The sequence below is a fragment of the Nannobrachium achirus genome (assembly GCF_963921795.1).
Source record: "Nannobrachium achirus genome assembly, chromosome: 3".
Taxonomy (NCBI): domain Eukaryota; kingdom Metazoa; phylum Chordata; class Actinopteri; order Myctophiformes; family Myctophidae; genus Nannobrachium; species Nannobrachium achirus.
The window spans coordinates 45,873,786-45,897,820 of NC_137812.1; the positions used below are offsets into that span (position 1 = coordinate 45,873,786).

At 42.6% G+C, this 24,035-nt stretch overlaps 1 protein-coding gene across 1 annotated transcript in view; it reads right to left on the minus strand.

The window, feature by feature from the left end:
- rbfox2 (RNA binding fox-1 homolog 2) overlaps nt 1-24,035 on the minus strand; it is a 38,913-nt gene that overhangs the window by 13,774 nt on the left and 1,104 nt on the right. Inside the window, exons 2-6 of the mRNA XM_080722306.1 lie at nt 15,766-15,816; nt 3,628-3,834; nt 2,323-2,484; nt 606-659; nt 324-416 (exon numbers count right to left, since the gene is read on the minus strand). Coding sequence (XP_080578432.1) covers nt 324-416; nt 606-659; nt 2,323-2,484; nt 3,628-3,834; nt 15,766-15,816 — 567 coding nt within the window. The remainder of the gene's footprint in view (nt 1-323; nt 417-605; nt 660-2,322; nt 2,485-3,627; nt 3,835-15,765; nt 15,817-24,035) is intronic.

Here is a 24,035-nt window from a genome sequence, read left to right on the forward strand (position 1 = left end):
CACACCACCCAGCATGCTTTGCAAACCAGACCCACAAAGCTAGAGATCAAGGTGCAATGGACAGCCCATAGCGACGACATAACGACATAAACATCAACAGGAAGTGGCATCAAACCAGACATCTCTGTGTGAGGTACCACTGCACCATGCTATAGTGAAGCCAGGGAGGGGAAGGGGGGGGTTAGAATTGAACACACACAGCCGCCCCGGGAACCTTCTCACAGGCAGAATCAACCGGAACAAAACTCATTCTCACTGTTGGATATGGAGGAAAACAGAGGAAAATGGCCACCGTTTAGAGAAGGGGGAGGGTGGTGAATTACCTCGACTTTACGTCCCTCCACCAGGGTGCCATGAAGCTTCTCTCTGGCCCGCTCAGCGTCGTCACTCGTTTCGAATGTGACAAAGCCAAAGCCCTGGTACGAGAGGAGAGACAAACAACACGTACAAAAGAACGAGGGGTGAGCAAGGGTTGAAAATAGCAACAAAGCCATTGCAGTGCGGGATAATTAATAATTCATTAGCTGTGGAGATGCATAAATCAATCGATACGTTAATACGTTGATACTGTTAATTATATTTAGGGATTTACAAGGATGTCCTACCTTAGATCCCCTCTCGTTGAAAATGATCTCCACATCGAGAATCTTCCCATATTGCTGCATGGAAAAGAGAAAAAACAGGAACTTTAACAAATGGGTATATTTATACCATATCTCTCCACAGGGTGTCAGTATTGTACATCACGTATAATCTGGCACTGATACAGCACTGTTCTTCTATTCCACCATGTCTATGCTGCCTCTGCACCGCAGTGCAACAGCACAGGTATTCTCCTGAAAATTACAGTGCTTTTTGGAACCATACAAATCCAACAGTGTACGGCTCAGACGCATTGAAATTGCTCGAACAACCGTCATTTCATTGCATTTATTTTATCAAAGATTTTATTCAATTCTATGTAAAATAAGAGTAAAACCTGATTCCTTCCTGGTAATTTAACCCATTTAGGCCTGAACACATTATGACGCAATATTTTATGCTTTAAATATTGAAAAACAGCAGATATACAAGCTCACAGCGCGGCACCGAGTGCCGCGCTGCGAGCTTGTAGATCTGCTATTTTTTTTAAATCGTGAAAATTAGAATTTTGACCCGATTCTATAAGTGTCTTTTGAATCCTTCTAAGATTTTTGGAAAAAACCTATGTTTCCATGTCAGCAATCTGGCCGGCCATCGTCAAAGAAAAGGTCCTTTTCACACAAGCAAACCAAATTCTTTCAGATGTTGGCCCTGTGGGTAAGGATAACTATGCATCCCTAAGCAGAACACTGAGATCCAGTGCTGAGGCCACAAAAGGGAGGCTGGTAAGTGGGGCCTAAGACTTGTCGAAAATAATCTCCAATGACATGATCTGATCTAATGCCGCTTTCCTCCGGGGAGAAAGTGTATGTGGAAGCAGTGGTGGAAAAAGTACTCACATATTTTACTTAAGTAAAAGTATCAATACTGCAATGTAGAATTAGGGTGCCCTCACACCAAAATACCTATGAGAGTGGAATCTGCGTTCCGCCAATGCATTTCAATGATAAGGGAGCGTTTTTTGCAGAACCGCTTCACTCTCATTGAAATGCATTGGCGGAACGCGGATTCCACTCTCATAGGTACTTTGGTGTGAGGGCACCCTTACACAGAAGTAAAAGTCTGGAATCTACTATGTACTTGAGTAAAAGTATGACAGTATTGGATTGCATCTTAAAGTAAAAGTAAGAAATGTTTGAAAATAGCAGAGCTTATAGATCGGCTATTTTCAAATATCCATGGTATAAATTAGGGCTAAAGTTGTTTATGTATGTTTTATAATGTCATAATTCATATCTGCAAAGTAACAAGTAACTTAAGTTTTCAAATAAATGTAGTGGAGTAAAAGTACAATATTCAGAACCGAGATATAGTGGAGTAGAAGTAAAAGTACTGAAAACTGGAAATACTCAAGTAAAGTACAAATAGCTCAAAAGTGGGCCACTTCACCTCTGGGACAACCCGATCTTATTTTATTGTTGTTTGGGACACGATCAACACAATCCTGAGTTGCATTTTGCATCATCAGTGATGCGTTTTGCATCACTAGTACATGCTGAAATACTAAAATATCTAAAAAAACAGATTGAACACAAAAAATAACTCAGAGTTGTGTTGATCGTGTCCCAAACAACAATAAAATAAGATCGGTTGTCCCAAAGGTGAAGTGGACCTTTAAGTAAATCTACTTGGTTACTTTACAACGCTGATGTGGAAGTAGGCGGGAACTGCGTTACAAACCCCAAACATCTGCCGTAGGTCGGGGTCCCTGAAGCGGAAGGGGATGTTGGAGACGTGGAGACGTTTTGGGGTCCCTTTTTCATCGTCCCCGATGCTCCCTCCGCCGCCTCCTACTGAAACCACCACTGACTGGCCGTCGATCTGGGAAGAGCCATCCGACTGCTGTGATGAGGAGGAGGAAGAAAGGGCAAAGAGAGAAGGGGGATGGCGGGCAGAGATTGAGAGGGGGAAGGGGGATAAACGTCCAAACAGTGAGCGAAACAAAAGAGAATTTGGAGTCTAGAACACCTCAAATTCTTTCCAAACCCGACCATACCCGAATCTGACATTTAGGCAGGGGTTAAAGCCAAAAAAAATCCCACTGAAATGTATTTTTAGACCATGTCCCAATATGTGATTTTAGAAACATGGCACACGCAGCGCGCACCAATATTTGGTGTGTTTCCCTGAAGTTCTGAACTGCCTTCACTGAATGTGTGTGTGCCAATTCATGCTTCATTTTATAGAAGTATCTTCTGAAGTTCTGTTGTATTCTATTGCTAGTCTGGCCATTTCAAATACTCATATTGAAATTATAACTGCTTTTTAGTTTGGAGATAACTTGACTAGCGTTTCATTCACACCGCAGTCATCACTACACCTCCCCCTTATTTATTTTGCGGATCTGCACTGATCTCAGAAATAGCCCCTCTTGAATCCTCAAGACTGAAATCAGTCCCCAGGACTGAGAACTTTAACCCCTGCATTTAGGGTAGGGTAGGGCCTAAAATGTATGCTAACTAGTCGGGCCGGGTGGGGCCTCGGGCTGGCCCAGTCAGGGCCGGGCCTTAATTTTCAGGCCCGTTGAGAACTGTAGTTGCACAAGGGGTTCTCAAAAGTGTGACCATAACCCTGAAGGGGTTCCAGGCAGTAGGTTCCAAGCTAAATTAGTTAACAATCAGTTTAACCACTTATAACCCCATTTTATTTTTCAGCCATTCAAAAAGAGCTGATCTAAGGTGAAAATGTTTGAAAAGTCTTTAAAGAATGAAGAATAATTTCGAAATGAAGTTCTCTTCTGGAGGTCCCTGAAGAGAACAAAAAGGGGGGTTGTGGCCTAATACATATAAAATTGGGGGTCCCTGACATGAAAATCTTTGATAACAACTGTATATTACAAACACACACACACACACACACACACACACACACACACACACACACACACACACACACACACACACACACACACACACACACACACACACATACACAGGCAAACAGAAAGAACCAATGTGGTGGGCTGCACATAAACACAGCACTCACTTGGGCACCGAGGCTGTTGGGGACGTTGGCGGAGACGTTAGCAGACCCCCCGGCCTCCAGGGGTCCTTGAACGGCCCCTGCTGCGTACAGGCTGCCCCCGTACTCCAGGGCCAGGCCGTTCTGGGGGGGCGGCGGGGGAGGAGGGGGGAAGGTGGAGAACGGTGGGGGGACAAGACCCTCCTGGCCACCAGCGCTATCCTGAGAGCCCTGGAAGAGCAGAGAGAGAGCGACAGACAGACAGACAGACAGACAGAGAGAAAGAATGGGTGGTAAGTGACTGGTTGGCGATATTCCACAGTCTCATTTACTGAGCATCACTAGGCCACACAGAGACCACTTTCTCAAGAGTTTCAGTCTTAACGTCTTACAGGCATGGATATAAAATTTCCATTCCTCTCAGTGTGTGTGTGTGTGTGTGTGTGTGTGTGTGTCTCGTCTCCCATTAAATATTCACTACAGCCACATCTATTATTGAGGGTCAGAAACCTACATGCATTGTACAATAGTGAACACTTCTGACGGCGCGCTGCATACACACACACATTCACAAACACCTCTGACACGCCAACGCCGCTCATATGATCGGCCTGCAAAAAAACAAAACAAAAACTATGACGACCGAGCGATAAAGGCCTGCCCAAGCAATATATACATACACAAAATGACCCCCTGGAAATTCTTCTGAGAGTACAATACATTGAAGAGTCCAGAAGAACAATGGCAAGTGTCACACAATCACACTAATACACTCACGTGCACGTGTGCACATTCCTTGCCTGCTGGCAGAGGGGGCATTGCTACCCTAAATGGTAATAGTTAGGAGGGCTGAGAGTGTGAAGACAGACAGGCAGGAGAAAGGGGGGTAGAGACAGAAAGGGGTGATGACTGAGAGAAGAGGCATTGGCTTGATCCACAGTCTAAACTAGATACCAGTTTTTCCACGCATAATTAACATGAAATGGCTGCTCGGAATGTAACCGATAAACTGTAATAGTAATGATCAATATGATAAAACTGTTGTGCTCTTTGAACAACACACTTCACTGTACATAATGTGTGTGTGTGTGTGTGTGTGTGTGTGTGTGTGTGTGTGTGTGTGTGTGTGTGTGTGTCTGTGTGTGTGTGTGTGTTTAAAGAGGTGAGCGAATGATGATCTGCATTGAACAATAGATCTCTGTCCCTTTGGGAGTGTTACAAGTGCATGGGTTGTTGGGAGTGTGTGTGTGTGCGTGCGTGCGTGTGTGTGTGTGTGCATGTGCGTACACCATCTGTCTCCCAGCTTCTGACCTTTTTCAGCCTTGCATCTGTGACACAGTAGCCAGGTCCCTCAACTGTAGGTGATAAACTAGGGGACGTGGACATGGGGTGAGTTGGATAAATATGCAGTAACGGGGAAAGGCTAAGGGGATGTAGATGGGGTGAGTTGGATTCATATCTAGCAACAGTACAGATTATTACGATTTTTGAAAAATCTTGAAAGTTCAGAATAATTTTTAATTACGAAAAGGTTTGAGAACTACTGATTTAGAAGGCATTTGTAGAATCGGCCTCAGGTCTTAATTAAGACGATATTGTCAATCTTATACAACTTTCCATATCAGTGAGTAATTTTAAATATCACACTGTGCCGGAAGCATCAACATGCACAACTTCCAAACAGGTTTATTTCATGTTTTTGCATTACTAGAACAATCACATTTCGCTGTTTTGCATGTGGAGATTTTGGACTGGCACGACAAATGACCGTCGGGAGGAATGACTAATACTTGCTGCGTGGTGGAGGCTAAAAATGTATTGAGAACAGATTGGGCTTCTTTTTAGAGAGCGTAATGGTAAGCACAAAGTTATTGATGCACAAAGAACAATAGTTTCTACTGTGCTATAAATGTGCTCCTATTTAACAGTCAGATCAGAAAATAGAACATTGATATTGAAACATTTACATCATTACCAGATCCCTCAAAAGTCAAGTTGTAGGCAGTGGTGTAAAGTAACTAAGTACATTTAATTTTGAGGTATTTGTACTTTACTTGAGTATTTCCAATTTCCAATACTTTTACTTCTACTCCACTAGATCTCAGATCCAAATATTCTACTTTTACTCCACTACATATTTGAAAACTTTAGTTACTAGTTACTTTGCCGATATAAATTATAATATTATATAAACACATTAACCACTTCTTTAGCCTTATTTTATACCATGGTTATTTGAAAATAGACGATCTACAAGCTCACAACGCATCACGCTTTGTAGATCAGCTATTTTCAAACATTTTTGTACTTTTACTTTCTTTTTTTTTATTACTTTAAGTACATTTTGATCCAACACTTTCATACTTTTACTCAAGTACATTCTGAATTCCGGACTTTTACTTAAGTAAAACATCTGAGTACTTTTTCCACCACTGCTTGTACAGTGAATGCTGCAAGAGGACTTTTACAGGTTCTCCACTAAAGAGTAGGCAGAAATATACAGCATAGCATGAGAGGGATTGTGCTATATGGAACAAATAATTAACAATGATCATAATACTGCAGTCTACCTGCATTCTACTAAAAGTGATTGAAAGCACTGATGATGACTCCTGTGGTTTCATCAGTGTGATGCGCTTTGTTATACCAGCCATGCCTTTTGCCTGATCTGTACTTGGCTGAACATCATGTAGCGCAACATAATAATAGCCAATCTACACTTGTAGATCTGCTATTTTTGCTGTTCAAATCAAGCCATACTCTTCACTGCATATTCCAACGACGTAACACTCAATAAGACCTGCATGATGTTGAACATTAGGATATCATTCACAACACTTATGACATAGTGGGGAGATTATGGATGCACAATTTTGAGTTAAATTATTACAATTACTTTTAACACTTAAACCCTTTATATTTCGGTTGATCGGAGTCCCCTCTTTTTTCTTTTACCTCTTTGACGAAATAACCAATCTGGTAGGTCTGCTAATTTCACTGAATGTTTGGCTATTTTGTAAAATAATATGCCAATTATAACATGTCCAGAATAGGGAACAAGGGTTCATGTGGCTAAACGATTTGGGGAAGAAATTCATTCCATACTAGGGCATTCACCAACTATTCCATATATTCAAATATTCGAATATCAAAGTCACTATTCAACGTTGTTCACCTAAGTCGAATATTTGCTTATTTTTTTTTATTGTTTTCTCTTTAAAAGATATATAGTTTATAAAGCTTGGCTAGATAGGAAGTCATAAGAATGAGTTGTCAAAACGTTTTAGGTTGTGACCCCCAAAATAAATATATTTGAACTGGGGACCCCCACCCTGACAAACACTTGGAATTGTAGGTATTACATTTAATGTGAATTGGTTCCGCAGATAAATATTGTGAAAATAGCAGCTCTACATGCTGACAACGCCTCGCGTGAGCATGTAGATCGGCTATTTTCACAGTGTTCGCCTCTTGCTTACTTAATATTTGACAGTTTGGCCAGTCCTGTCGAATATTCGACTATTCGAATACTTTGAGGTCGAATAATTAGAATACTAAAAATCACTATTTGTGAATGCCCTATTCCATACTACTCATTTTCATGGCTGATCCTCTATCCTGCCAACAGTGTGCTCTCTGATTATCTTTTTCCCCCCCATTATGCCTCTGAATGTCTGAAATTACTTTTATTTAGGCATGTTTATTCTTGCCTCTTCTGACCTTTAATGCTGTTACACGGGTATAATAACACATGGGCAACACCTGTAACAACACACCCTGAATACATGGTGTTTACTCTCTTATGTGCAGAGCGGGAAAAGGAAGAGTACAAAGTGGACTGGTTAGATAGGGCTCTGTGGACTACATGTGACAAAAATGATGATAAATGATACTTGTGATAACCTTGCCTTGCAGTGACCCATCCTGAATTAACTGTATTTGTTCGCTATGTGGAGGTGAAAATGATAGTGGGCGGAGCTAGTCATACTGGGTCACCAGGTAAACGCTAACCTGGACTAGATTCCTAAATAGAGAGAGGAGACGCATCATGCCTGTGTTGTTTCTGGAAAAGGAAAGTCCATCGCCTAACTTATGGCATTATAGAAAAGGGAGATTATCAGTAAAGTAATTATAAAAAGGTGAGGATATGTGAGCAAGATTTTGAGGCAAGGTGGATGGGAAATATTCACTTCATGCGGGACAAGGATTAGGTATGAATGCAGATAGTAACCCTGGTTACAAAATAAAAAGTAATGAAAAGAATACCCTTATAGGTACACAGAAGCAGGGGAGTGACAAGCCAGGACAGATCAACCCCGAGATACAGAAAGTCAATTTGCTCGCTCAACCTCTCCACGTTGGGTCAAAACAAAGGTCATTTTAAACACTTGAGCCCTACTAAAAAACATTTTATGTGGTTAATGTAATTTATATTCCGTCCTACGACTGTTGTCGCGTGCCGAAAATAACTGATTTGCACATCACTTTCAAAATTATGTGAATAGTAGCGGCCTTGTCCTTTCATCAGAGTAGATTCAGTAGACACATCTCCTGAATAGGTACAGTACATACAGAAAACATGTGAGAGGACATTCTTTGTTGCCCTGTACACCACGTACACTGTAGATACGTTGTACTTTCTGTGTGATGACTGCGTGTGCGTGCGTGCGTGCATGCGTGTGTGTGTGTGCAGGGACGTGCAGAGAATGTTAGAGAGGCAGGGGCTGACATTTCTAAAAGGGCCTTTTGGTGAAAATATCGAAAATAGCAGACCTCCAAGCTCACAGAGGTTGGCTATTCTCGATGCTTGATTTCCACACAGAGGGGGCAATTATTTCAACATAAGCCGCTGCATTCAAGTTCAGGATTTGCATTTCTTTCACCATAGTAAAAACTGCCTTCATGGTCTGTTGAGGGCACTTTTTACAGACAGATTAAAGGGCAGGGGCTCAAGCCCCCTTTGATGTCTATGTGTGCACGTGCCGTGTGTGTGTGTGTGTGTGTGTGTGTGTGTGTGTGTGTGTGTGTGTGTGTGTGTGTGTGCTGTACAGTCATGTGCACATGTTAAAGGGTTGTGTAAGTAGTGTGTGCACTGGTTAGGCAATGACTCAGAGCAGTAGCTGTAGCTAGTTTACTTTCGGGTCAGTTAGCAGCAGCTAAAGTCTGAGGAGGATGTTATAAAATGCACTCGTCTGCTGCAGTGTCACTCTGTTATGGAGAGGAGGAGGAGGAGAGAACTAGAAGGAGAAGGAAAAGGAGAGGAGAGAGAGAACATGGCTAAGAGCGTTAACTAGGACAGCACTGGGCCATTTCACATGAATAATGACTTTTCACAATCTTCTTTTCCAGGCTTAAAGCCATTAGTCTACAGCCTAATTCAACAAACTTGAGGATGGAAAATGTGACTCGTATTGTTAGCAGCAAACTAGCAATTCATATTTTTGGCCCAATAAGCATATCGTTGCTGTCAGGCAGAAAACCTTGCATCTCCATATTTCATCCTTTTGTTTTCCTACGAATAAATGCCCTATATGCTTTTGTCGTATGACGGGGTCGCGCAAATGCAACGCTATTTTTCAAAAGATGACATGAAATGAGGATGCTAGGTTCAAAAGTCTTTCTGTGTGTTTTATAAATAATTATCCAATGAAAAGTATTAACAAGAGCTTATAGCTAAATACTAACTACACTGGATCTATTGGAACAAAGGCTATTTTTTTTAAATGGAATGGTTTTTGGACACGCAAGATTTCCGGCCAACAGTGGCGATAACTGAGCGAGTTGTACACCAATTCAGAGGCAGGCTTTTGACATTGCGTTGTTGTTGGTTCGTGACCAGAGCCGCAAAACAGCTGGAGAAACATTGTACAATGTGTCTGCGGCATACCGATGAGCTAGGAGACCCCCCTCCTTGATAAATTATTCCATCCCAATTCCACCCACCCTTATTTCCCCCTCCCCCATCACTCCTTTCCTCCTCCCCCTCTCTCTCTTCTCCTCCGGTGCTGCTGCTGTTCTCTCTTCCTCTCACTCTCCCTGCTTTGCTTTTTTACGCTTCATAAAATCCAGACGGGACCCTTGCATCTGTCCCGCCCCCCGCATGTGTCAATCAGGCCTGCTGCTTCATAGCAACGGGTCCTCCGTTGGGCCCAAGCGCCGCCTCCCATCATGTTCCTCATCTCCTTATAGGGTAGCGGTATCTGCTCGTCAATAAATCTCCGCCCCCTCCCACTCCACCCCCATCCATTTCCTTGTAGGGTCTTGTCTGTGCTCCAAATCCCCACCGCTACAAAACTCTTGCCAAACCCCCCCCCCCTCCTTCCACACGCGTGTACGCACGCACGCACACGCACGCACACACACACACACACACACACACCACCTGTGCGCAAGTATGAACATACACACACCCGCCTCTCTAGTACTGACTTTCCCTGTCATCCTCTGAATAGCAGTATGAATTGTTCGCTAGGCTCCAGCGAAGCATTTTATGAAAAGTACACAACCCACACAAAGACGGCTGACATTATCTGTCGATATACACGCATATATATTTCTCATTAAACCAACACAATGGCCCCGACAAGCACTATAAGCAGGTGAACAAACAAAATACAGAGAGACATGTATTTACTCATCACTTACACTCCTCCACCCATACATTCAGTACCACCATCATGGAACTAGTTAATCTTGTTTAGAGTGGAGTGAAGGCTCAGTAGCAAAAACAAATGCACTCGGGTAGATGTCCTATGCGGTGCAGAGGTACACACAAAACCACCTGGAATTACAGTGTTGTCATTGTCCATAGCCACCGTCCAAAGACAGGGAGAGGGGAAAGCCCTCTCCGTTTCAAAGACAGGCTCTTTTGAAAGCCACACAAGCATGTCCTAACAGGTGCAGGACTCATATAGACATTAAATCTGATCGCTAATGTGAACAATTTAGTAACAGCTTTCCTGCAGTAAACAGAGCTATTATTTTTAGAAGTACAGAGTAATGTCAGAGGTGTTGTTTCCAAACGGCTGTGTAGTCTACTCACACCTTACCTTTCCCATGGCACCTATACACACACACCCACCACAAATGATAAAAGAACCTTATCAATGAATGAGTCATGCACGTCGTCATAGTAACAGGGCTCGGTGTGATCATTCAGCCGCTGTTGTTTACTGTATACAAAAATCGATAGGGAGCCGGTGCAGAAAGGAAAGTCTCGGCCTGGCAGCTGAACTTCCTTTGCGGCACGGCTTGATATAACTTGGTGCACGCGTGGCAGTGTGTGCATATGTGCATGCTTCTCACACCAGGTAGGCGTCTCAGCCTCAGGGCACATGCTAAGGTGGGGCTCAGCAAATATGTCAGCTTTTTGCTCACTTTCTTTCACTCTTATCATTAGAGCGAGTGCAAAAAGGAAAATCAGAAAAGCAAGAAGAACAGATAAGACTGTAAGTGTGCAAAGTGCACTATAAGCGAGCACATAAATCACAGGCTATAATTTATTCAGTGCTGTGCTTGCCTGCAGAGATCTCTCATTATTGCCATCATAAAACAACTCTGAATGCATACACTCTGCCAAGTCAGCATTACAGTCCGGCATTGCGTCACCGGGCAAACTAGCTCTCCTGCTAACCTACAAATAGGATATCGACTCATTCCAATATCGTATCTCTGTGCGACTCTCTCCAGATATCTATGAGCCGTATCTCTCAATCTGTCCATCTCCACATAATCTCGGCTCCTTACGACATCTCTGGGGTTTCCTGGTAAATGAGGGTGGCCTGTCACCTTTTAAAATCAATTTCCATTCTCCTGTTCTCATTCTCCTTTTTCTCCCCCCCTCCCCCTTCCAGGGGCTCTTAAAGGAAAACATTGAGATAACAGCTGCCAGGGCCCCAGGGAGGAGAGGGAGAGAGAGAGAGAGAGAGAGAGAGAGAGAGAAAGAAAAGAGGTCAAACAGTAAAGAGAGCAGGATTCCAAGGTACAGCTGAAAGAGAAGACACGCAACGCAAACGCAGGCAGGAAGAGACAGTGGCAGAACTCACACCCAGGACCACCGACTCCCCCACATCCACCCATTGAAATGTAATGATATGAACGTGACACTTCACTCACTAACCCTGCTGCTCAGCATGCTTGAAATGGTTGTTTTTGAGTGTGTGCATACAGTACAGTATGTATATGTGAGCAAGTGTGAGATACAGAGATTACAGGAGTGGTTAGAAAGAAAGAGAGAGAGAGAGAGAGAGAGAAAGAAAGAAAGAAAGAAGGGGGAAAGAAAAGAACAACTGTTCTGTCGACACCTGTCCTTTTCGCTCACAGGCTGAGGGACATGCAGGGACAGCTGCAGGGGCAATAAAGGCCCATTCCCTCTCACTCACCATATTGCCTACAGAGTTAGAATATACTGTACATACTAACAGTTAGTAGCGTAGGATACAGCGAGACGTTAGGCCCCTACTTGGTCATCGTCAACAACAAGGGAACAGTAATTGTACTGCATAGCAAACAATTAAAAATACACTCTCCGGTACATAATACATGACAGAGTACAGTTTCTGGCAGTGGCAGCTTTAATGTTCAGAAAGTGTGCGTAACTAGCCTCAGGCAGGGTAACAGATGCCGTGACAATGGCGCACAATACAGCGCTGCTCCTGTTATTTCAGAATAACAAAATCATAATTTGCAGCCGAGCATCAAAAAGCTAAATCCGAAGCCTGTATCTTACGGTCATCAATAGGCAAGCCCCACACCATTCATTTCACTGTTTTTGTTTCTATCCCAGCCACAGAGGCACTGACCGACGACTGACTAGACCACTCTGTGTAAAAAGGGGGTCAAGTAGAGTCCTCGTCCGTTAGTGCTGAATTAACATTTCATGCTCAATGACAGCCCTGTCCGCTTTAATGTCATTTAATGTACAGCCGAGTGCTTCTGATGGGGAAGGAGGCTACAGCGAGGAGAGCCTGTCCCTTCCCCAGGACGAAATGAAAAGATGTGAAGACAAGCAACTCACCGATAACATGGAAGGATAGTACAGCCCCATCATCGTATTCTGTGCAAAAACACAAATCGGCGTTTCTCCTCCAGTCCTCTCTCTCTCTCCTTTTGCTCCTCTCGCTCTCTCTCTCTTCAGAGTCTGTGTCCCCTCTCTCCAGCTCTCTCTGCTGTCTGTGTCTGTCTCCCAGATTCAAAATCTCCCTCTCTCTTCCCCCGCTCGCTCAGTCTGTCCTCCCAATCCCCCCCCCTCCCCACCTCTTCTGCTGGCCTCTGTCCCTGTCACTCTCGCTCGCTCGCTCCTTTCCTCTTGTGTAGCTCAAGCTCTCTCGCTCCGTTCCTTCCCTCTACTACCCCCAGCCTTCTGTTTCACTGCTATGCCCTTGCCTGCTCATCTCTCTCTCTCTCTCTCTCTCTCTCTCTCTCTCTCTCGCTCTCTCTCTCTCAGCTTGTGTCTTTTCTCTCACCCTCCTCTCCTCCACCCCTCTCACCCAGATAGCCTGACGCTTCTCCCTCCTACTTCTCTCCCTCTCTGTCACACCTGCAAACTTTCCCCTCCCATGTCGCAGTCTCTCTCTCTCTCTCCCTCTCCCTGACTCTCTCTCTCTGCTCTTCTGTTCTCTTTCTACATGTAGGTGAGTTAACTGGGGCTGCTGGCACCACTGGGATAGAAAAAGAAGATTTTCCTTCGGTCTCTCTCTCTCTCTCTCTCTCTCTCTCAGTGTGTGTGTGTGTGTGTGTGTGTGTGTGTGTGTGTGTGTGTGTGTGTGTGTGTGTGTGTGTGTGTGTGTGTGTGTGTGTGTGTATTACTGTATAGGCTCTTCCCTCCAGCAGCCTTTGATCACATCAGTCTCACACTCCTGTTGACAGTTTAGCACCTCAGTGCTGAGGGAGTCTTCCCTGCATACAACATATGTCTTCTGTATCTTTTCTTTCCTATCCGTTTCCCCCTTTCCTTTATTGCTCGTGGGAGATCACTTCAAACACCTCAAGCTGACAGTGAGATCACACTTATTTGCCTATATTCAATTAAAAGGTTACAAACATTGATATAATGGCGGACGACAAAGTAGCAAACAGATAGGGCACTGGGGATAAACATTAAAAGCTACAATCTGGGACCGACAAGAACATCTGCAGCGGTTGGATCTGCGGTCTGCCTACTATTCCTCAAGTCTTCTGAGTGGGCGAAAGTCCTCCAGCTGGGCGGAAGAAATGTGCGACTTGTGCATCAGGATTGCAGCCAGTCCGTTTACATTATGCAGCTAGTTAGCTCGGGTTAGCTTAGCTACCAAGCTTCAAGCGCATGAGCTGTCAAGCAGACAAGCGCTATGTGCAATTGTGAAATAGATGATGACTGATTCCTACCCTGTCTGTATGCAACTTGGCTGGCATTGAGTCAACAGTGCAGCTATCGCACTGCTCAGTGTAACGTACAGAATCCTCTGAAGACTACTGCATGGCTACAGCTGAAGGATACCTAGACCAGGGGTTCCCAGACTTTTTTGTCTCAGGGCACCCCATGAATATTTTATTAATCCGAGGCACCCCTACATTATAATTCTCAAAATCTGCTGTTTTCACTAGTTTTGTGCGACAGTCTTGTATGATGCTTTGCTTTACCAAAAGATGTACACATTTGAAACTTGGAGATACGAGGTTTCTGCCCGACAGTGACGATATTTTAGTGATTGTGTTGCGAGGAAAACATTGAGATAATAGCCATTTTGGTTAGAACTGACTGAAAATAACTTTGTACTTCAAGTTTAAAATGATACTAAATATTTTTGTATCCAAATAAATTCCAAATATTATCAAATTATCTCGCGGCACCCCTGGACTGCCGTCACGGCAAACCACAACAGACAAATCCTACCTACTGGTTATACTTGTAGACCTTACCCGTTCGAATATATGTGCTGCAAAATATGTGCAGAGTGTGGGTTATGGGGAAAGTAACTGTAACTGCATGGTGTGTGCGTGAGAATATGTCGGAGCATCATAATGTAAGGAGCAGCCCATGGAGGAGTGTATATTTATGATGGATACAAATAATTTAACAGCTAAATTAGGTGAATAGAAGTATGAGGATGTATTTGCTCCACATAATTTTTCTATACCCGTTGGAAGATGAGACACACATCACCCGTTGCATGCGTGACCCATGCAGAGAGAGAGAGAGAGAGAGAGAGAGAGAGAGAGAGAGAGAGAGAGAGAGAGAGAGAGAGAGAGAGAGAGAGAGAGAGAGAGAGAGAGAGACTGCAACATTCCTACGTAACCCTGACAACAGGCTGTAGAGCTGTAGAGTGAAGAAACGCTAATAAATAGCTATAATTTTGGGAAAAATGAAATTCGGGCTCCGTCACCGTGTGTATAATGCTAATGGCCAATGCCATGTTAAATTTGAGATCAGTCGCTGAAGCGAGTGAATAGATAATGCATTTTGTGACCTACTGACTGACTGACTGACTGACTGACCTCTCTCCCTAATTAGTATATGGATGTACAATTACTAGGATCAACCTCCTACATTAGGGTCATTAGAACACTGTAGTCAGCAGTGAAGGCCCAACATTGGCAAAGTGAAAATAAATCAACAAGCTTTGCCAACAGATGCCATGGAAAGCAAGGTTTGAGGGGATTATGGGCCAAACGTGAGAGGATGAGTGGATGAATGAAGGATAATCTAAAGATTAACCACTTAAACTGAACCATCAGCAGGCTAATACAATGGTTCTCAACCTGTGGGCTGGGACCCTGAATTATTTTGGGGGGTCCCCACCCAGATGATTAACTTAATGTCCAACATTGTTTTCTCACTCAACAGTGAACAAACCAACGTAACGTTTAATTGTATAGATGGTTTATGCACATTTCTGAAGTGACAATTTAAGGACTTTTAAACCTCTAAAATGATAAACTAAACATTAGCCAAATTGTCAAATATTAGAGGCAGAAATTGTGAAAATAGCAGATCTACATGCTCACAACGCCTCGAGTTGCGAGGTGTGAGCATGTAGAATCGTGTTATACAAAATGTAATGCCTCAACTCTTAGTCAAGGTAGCTGAAAAATGCAGATAGAATGTTTCTGCCCGACAGCAGTGATATGATCTTTTATAGATACTGTAAATACAGAATGTCTAATGTGAGATTGTGGTCTTACCTGACTGTGAGGAGGGTAACCATGGTAACTGAGGGTCAGGGGGTCGTTGTTCTGAAAGAGAGGAAAGCAGATGTTTTGATACAGGAACAATAACCTTAATGGGTGAGGCAACTACACAGGTCACATGTCACAGGTCAGGTCGCTTCGGGTAACATTAGGTTCACTTGTTCAGTTGATGACTGACAATAAGGTTGAAAGTGATATTAGTCTCCCTTCATGGCACAGCCCAAACCTAGGATGTGTGTAATTCAAGTTGTTCAAGGTTTCTCCCCCCCCACACACACACACACTAGAGCCTGATCGATCTTTGGGTCCAATGTCGATCCCGACTTTGGAGAGTGTTGGACTATCTATGATTACCAATGTATTGAATATCTTGTCAAAAATGTTAAATCAGTGATTGAAGTTCTTAAACTTTTGAAAATTTCAACCCATGACGACATGCCCAAAATAGTGATGCCAGTTTTAAAGATGCTTGATGTATACATTACTGATTAATTGGAACGCGTATTTTTCTCTATACACAGCAAAAAGTGTCATTTACTCATTCATAACTCTGAGAATCAGTGGATAAATGGACATTCGCACACTCTCAGAGTTAACACAGAGGATTTTATTGTGTACCTGCCCAGTCAATCATCCCCCGCCGAGTTTTCACCCCACTGACCCGCTGTCTGTCTATTAAATTCATCCCACCAGAGCCGGGAGTTCAAGCGCACAGTGAGGAGCAAGAAATAAAGCGAGATAGAGTGTGTCACGTTGGCCGTTAAATCATAAAATAGGTCAGCGGTGTCAGTGAATATGTCGCCTATTGGCATGACATGGCGTCATCGGCCCTGATGCAATCGCCTACACATTCTTGTCATTTTCTCTGGCTGTGAAAAGCACAGTGGCGTAAGGGAGACATCAAACATTTTGGTGAGTAATTGCGCTAAAAGAGAAATTCGAGAAAAACACTTCGTTCTCTCCGTTGAAGCAATTGCAAATCATGTCACTACGACCTAAAAATAGGGAGTGTAGCACATTTTTTCGCGCGTAGGTTAACACTGTATTCCGGCGTTTATGCAAATATGGTTCATAAAAATATGGTTCATAAAAATAAATAGAAAGTGTGTGTGTGTGAGAGAGTTTATATTATATTATATATATATAATATATATATACGGTATATATAAAACATACACAATTATTATTATATATATATTTTTTAACAGCAATTACCATGTGCTTTGAGGAGGGGGGAATCTTATCTGCCTCTCTGGCTTCATACTGTTAAATTAGAAAAACATCATCTCGTCCCACATTTATCTTCTTTTCATCTGGATACCAATGTCCGTCTGCAGTGTCCCCAAGGGGAACACTTTGCTCTGCGTGCATCACAGCTTGAATCCTCTTGATTAATACTGTAGCCTTCTACCTCCAAACCCCATGGGGGCCTGTTTTACTAAAGCACACACTCACTAATATGAGTCTCCTAAGTAGATGCCTGGTCGAGGAGAGGGGGGGGGAAGAAAAAGGACAAAAAGGACAATTTGTGCATGGTTCTAATGCCTAATTTACTGTAGGCTCTGCAATACGATGGATGGCAGCAATCCGGCAAGCGCCGAAAATAGCAGATCTACATAATGCTCACATCCGCGGCACATTGTGAGCTTGTAGATCCGCTATTTCCAGTGCGTGACACCACCGTCAAGTATGTATCAAGCAAGGTTTTTTCCTCAGAGCCAAAAATGGACTTAATGTACCGGCTTTGGGAGGTAGAACCTGTAAATAATGCATCCCCTTTTAGAGGTTTGACTGTCATGAATAAAGTATTAACTGTGCCTATTTTACAACAAGGTCCAATTCTTTCTGTGAACAAGATGCAACTGAAAGGCATGCGACCTGGAGGAAGTAGCCTATTAGGGCTGCATCTGTCTATATTTTTCTTAGTGGTTATTCTTATCGATTACTTTTCTGAGTAATCGAATATTTGAGGAGCAGTGAGCACGTTTACGTCCCTGCTGGCTAATACAACTTTGGTGCAGGTTTGTATGGGTGGGAACTACCCTATGTGAAGTTAACTAGCATCTGGAATATATATTGGCGGGGGAATGGGGGATGTGGAAATGGAAATGGACGAGGGGTGGAGTGAGAGACTGAGGGAGGAACCAGGGCTAGACGAATAGAAGGGGAGGAGAAGGGAAACGGGGGAAAAAAACACAGCAAAGGGAGGAAGGGAGGAAAGACAATGACTCATACATGAGCAGAGTCATGTGCTTAATTTCCTTGAGGAGCTAGGAAGGAGGGAACACAGTCATACACACTCAAATATGCTACAGGGTGAAACTGCTGCGATAATTCTCCGCAACCATTGTATGGTGGTGTCACGCGCAGGAAATAGCAGATCTACAAGCTCACAACACTTGAAGATCTGCCACTTCCTGCCATTTCCGTACAAAGTATTTAGAGCTTAATATGGTTTCGTCTGGTCTTGAATGTTTGGTCTGAAGTGGATTTATTACAACTGTTGGCAAAGCCTACATAGAATAGAGTAACACATTCATAGCAGCTGTGGGCTGAGAGAATGTTTTTTTTTTTGCTGGTGTCGATGCATCAGACACGGCGGGAAGCATTAAAAAGAGGAGGACTGAACCGCAGGGGAAAGACAGTGTGAGCAATCAGGAGAAAGTAACAAGATGACTGGAAGTAAACAGATGGTGAATAAGAGAGGAGGTGGAAGAGGGGGGGAGGAGGATGGGAGGAAGGATAGAAAAGGCTTGGAGGGGTAGGGAACTGGATAGGGCTTAATGGAGGTGGAAGAGAAATCTCCAACGAGCATAAGATGAGTGCAAAAGTGTGTGTTACGTGTGTGTGTGTGTGTGTGTGTGTGTGTGTGTGTGTGTGTGTGTGCAACCATGCGTATGTGTGTATGACTGCTTGGATTTGTGTGTACACATACTGTATGTGAGTGTGTACATGCAAAGCTGAATATCTCAAATCATTTATATTCACAACAATTCACTGGGTTGCAGTTAGCAAGAACAGTGTAAAATCCTCAATGCTGATTTAACTCTGAGACAGTAAATGTAACCAAAAGCACCCTCACTCTCAAGAGTTACACATAATAGTATTATTTTTACTGTGCAGTCAGTGGCTCTCCATAACACTTGCTGACATCTGAGATACAAATTGTCCCCTTCAGGTCCTGGTTTACCTCTAGGTCATACATGGGCAACTGGCGGCCCGGGGCCACATGCCACATGCGGCCCTATTGGATTAATAATAATACTGATAGAGGCCTATTATTGATTTCAGCTGAGTTACAATTACAAACATGCAAACATGACCCTCTTTAATTACTTCACTCTATATTAGTAACGCCATGACTAGTATTTTATGTCCAATGTTTTTGTATTTAAGTTCATGAAGTTAACATAAGTATAACTAAATGCATTTGAAATGAATTAAAAATGAAAATGTTCAGGATTCCAATTAAAAAAATGCAAAAATAACAGATCTACAATCTGCTATTTTTGCTATACTTTTGTCTGACATAGAATGACGAAGTATGGCATTGATTTACATTAAGATACGGAGATAAGAGTATTAATTTGAATATTATGTAAAAGTACCTTTTTCTTGCCACTTTCATATATTTCTTGAAACTTTCATATATTCTTGATACATTGGACATTCAGTGAATTATTCCCAAACTTTTATGGCATACAGCTCATGAATATCAAAAGTCCAAGTTCAAAATATTACAATATTAAACGAGACCACTCAAAACAAGGATTTATAATAGAGAAATGTCAACCTTCTGAAGTCAGAGTTGCTTGAAGTCCAGTGGGAAGTTTCCTCAGTCAGTTTTGATTTGTGGTGCTATGGCATCTGCAATTTTTTTTTTACACAATATTCCATTTTTTTAGAAGGATCTGTATATGCAGTGTGGCCCTCTGGAGTGAGTGTGAAAATATAGTGGCCCTCTCCATCATTAAAGTTGCCCACCCCTGCTCAAGGGTAATTTCTCATTTTGCCCAAAATGAGAAATAGAGGCAAAAGAAACTTGGTGGTATGTGTTTAGATTTAGAATATGATTGCCTTTCAGCTTTAGACATCTTTTTTTCTCGTTACAAAACACCTTGCAATGTACTCTTGATTAACGCTTAAAAGTAGAAAGTTGAGCATTATGTTCTATCTATACAAGCAGAGGTAACCAACCGGTCGATCTTTAAAACCGCCACAAACAATGTGTTTGTAAGCATGTATATTATGAAGTCCCTAATTCTACTGTATGCATGTCGCTTCTTTGCTACTGTACCTCTCATCCTGCAATAGGACGGCTATTCAGAAGGAACCACATATAGGGATGGGACGATACACGATAGAGACACATGGAGACACATGCTCACAACGTGAGCTTGTAGATATGCTATTTTTTGGCAAATGTTCCGCCCCAGGATAATGGATTTTGATCATGGCGATAATATCGTAAATCGCGATCTCTTTTGTCACAATAATCGTGATATGAAATGTTCATATCGTCCCATCCCTAACCACATGTCATTGCTATGGAAGTCATATTACCCAACTGTAAAGCAGGGCACACCGTGCACTCAAGAGGATGTGAATCCGTTTCATCCGCTGAGCACTTATGTGCTAAGCCTGCAACCAGTCAGCCAGAAGACCCGCCGTTTATTTTCTCTCAGTACAGTTCACATTCTCCTGGCTCTCCACAGTAAACTTACACTTGTTTTTTCAAGGACCCGCTGCCTGGAGTACAAGTGGATTTGGGGAGCTTGTTTAGCAGTTAGGTAAATAAATTTGAACTAGTTACTGGTGTGTAAACATTAGTCTAGAAGGCCATCTTTTTCTTTTCTTTTTTTTTGCATAGGCTGCTCTCAACAGCCAATTGTATATAACTCATTACACTGAAGGGAAAGTACTTGTCATGCTTGGAAAAAGCCAACATATGAAATCCTTGCCAACACCAGAAATGAGTGTAACAAATGATCCTCTTTCTTGATACATTGCATTACTTAAGGTATGGCAAACGAACACTTAACCTCCACGAGAGTAGACTGTGCCCAAAGTCTCCCTTCCCGGTCTCTATCATAATTCAGTCAACAGAGCGCAGCCAGTGATCCTTCAAAGGGAAGCAGGGACCCAAAAAAAAAACTAAATAAATATTCTCAACGTGCAGCAGGAGTACATTTTTCTTGCTGACGTTTTCATTCTATTTCAGTGCCATGGCTGAGATGAAAGTACGTACATGGGGGTGATTCACCTACATTAATGCTCTAGTCAAGTCATCTATCCTTAGCTCTGTCATCCCAGGCAAGACCTTATTAGGTTAGAGGAGCTGGAGTTCCAATACAGTGACAACACAACGTGGGCCACTCCGCACACAGGATGGAAATTGAAGCAGACAACCCTCCTCTCAACATCCTCCCAAAATCTCACTTGGGCTGGAGACACAGTGTGCCGGTTATGAATGCCTGTCAGCCTGAAAAAATGCAAGGCTTTCTGGATGCTGCAAGGTATTGGGATTGGTGGCATGTTGCTTGTTCATTACTGTGTTAGAATCATCCAATTCTCTTATCCAAAGAAATAAGGTGTTCATTTACAGGATGTTAATTAAAATTGTATAATTTAGCATTAAGTAAAAGAGAGCGAGAGTGGGAGATTATTGGCACTGGTGTGTGCACTGCCGTCACACATCTGCGCTTCAGCATTTGCTGATCCAGCCTACATGTGGTGTATGGATCTGTGTGCTACACCATGATCTCATCTCATATCCAGTTTACCTTAACAATAACGAAAAATGTGTGTGTGTGTGTGTGTGTGTGTGTGTGTGTGTGAGTGAGTGAGATATCACTTTTAAATCAGAGCCAGTGAAATTCCACAACTAACATAAATAGAAGAATATTAATACAATGAATTAAAGCCAAGACAATAAAATATAACAGATATAAAAACCCAATAAGCAACAGCCCTGCCGTTTGTTAATCATCTAGTCAGTAGTGCATCACATTTACTAATGCATTATTGCTCAACTGAAAGTGCATAATCATGAAAACAGCAATATGAACATGTGGGAAATGCCATCATTGGTCTGTGGTTTCACAAATGGATTGTTCCTTACTATAAAACCACACCCCACTGGCCTTAGAGACAGGGCAGAGTTCAATGCTGCTATGATGTCTGCCATAAAGAAAATGGTTCTGAACAGTGATGGATGGCGGAGCGATAGAGGGAGAGAGCTATAAATCACAAAGTACTTTAAGAGGGACATGATTCCATTTACTGCAATATTTTCCATTTTTCACTTTCCCCACCCAGACAAACAGCTTCTACAGAAGTGCATGTGTGTGTGCACATTACAACGTTGTTTCTTGGAAAGCTAAGCGGCGTCGTTTTTTAAAGTAGGAAAATTGAACTTCGCTCAGCCTAATTTACTGCTGTAATATTAATGGTGTCAATGGGTCAGAGAGGAATGAAAATACGTCAGTGTTATTTTTATTCAATCCAGGATGGGAGGTTTATACCGTGTGTGTATGAATCACAGAGCAAGGTAGAACAACTGCTTACTGAAATACACTTAGGAGGTCCATGTCTGGCCAAGATTATAGCCAATATGGTCCTCATAAACCATAATCACATTAAGTTGTGTTGATATGTGTGTGTGTGCGTGTATTGGATTAATCCTCTCTCTTTAGATAAGGATCTCAGGGATCAGTTTGGTTATAATGCCCCCTCCAGTACAAGCAGTGATCCTGTTGGATCAAAACAAAGCCTCTTTACTGCCAGTGATAGGGCAAATCTGTTCCTGCACTCACTTAAAGAGTGGGGCCCCCTCCACTCCCCTCCCCTCGCTTTTTCATTTCCGGACTGCCCTGCCAGCTGACGCTCAATACTTTTTAGGGGCTGAAGCTATTGATCCATACCTCACATGGATAGACACACAAACACAAGCAAACACACACAGACGTTCCCTTTTCCACTCTTGTCTTGTTTTTTAAGTGCATTACCCCTCTAAGCCTGTCTTTCAGCACTCCTCGACAGCAGCAATGTAAAGTAGCTGGCCATTAGTTTCCCAATACCAGAGAGCAGAGAGCTGCAAACCGACCACTTCACCTCCATTACCGCTGCTTGCAATGGCAGAGAAATAGCTTTCTATCTTCCCATGATGCTCTTAACCCAGTGTAACGCAATATAATGATGTCTAGTGCATCTGCCCAGCCCACTGTAATGCTCTATGAAGAAAATGATCTGCCGTTTATAAATTACGCTACTTGAGGAAAGGAAAAAGAAGTTTCATTTGATTTTGTTGACTTGGGAGAGAAAAGCCTTTGACTGTCACTAATTGAAATGGAATGTGATATCATACAACACAAATCTGAACATAGATACTTTGTGCTTGAGTTCAGAAGCACATTATGTAGAATGTTAAGTTGCTTACACCTCATAGAATGGTTGGTCATTGTTCTACCTCAAACACCTTTGCCAACCTATAGCTTCTCCACAAAGATCACACATGCAAACATTGACATATACATTCACATTCTAAACCAAATGTTATCCACGCCATTGCTCCACATGACAGAGGGTGTTTTAGCATTACAAAAGGTCAGGTTTGTTTACATTCCCTGCTGCTTCTATGCATCTATCAACGCTTACAAATAACCATAGGCGTCTGCCTACTGTAGGCCACGTAGCAGTAGCAGACGTGAATAAATGTAATGTATGCATGATCTACAGCTGCCAGAGTTCTACTGTTTCGTTTCCACTTTCCTAGCAGCAAATAATGTTTGCAATTGACTGAGCAGAATACATGGGAGCAATGCATGTGGCTCGTATTGGTAGCAATGGCATCACGGGTCAACCCGCATTATCATCCTTTGCTTCTTGACCCCTTGGGGCCAATTAATTAGTTCAGGGAATAGATTACAATGCACGAGCCATATAGGCTAACTAGAGAACATTTTCATTCTTAATGCTGTTTATGAGATTATAGCAGTGGCTCTCAACAGTGGATTCCAGGGAATCGGTTATTTTAGGAGGGGTCTAAATGAACCCTTACAAGTCTGTAATTATACAAATTGGAACTAAATCATTTGGTTTCATTTGTATACTATCAGAGTTAAGGGAATACCTTGACATTTAAAAGATTGAGAACCACTGGATTATAGGATTTTCAAGAATGTTATCACACACATAGCACACACTCACTCACAGGCAGGCCCAAAAAGTCACGACCAAGGCAACGCACTGAAAGCAGCACCATG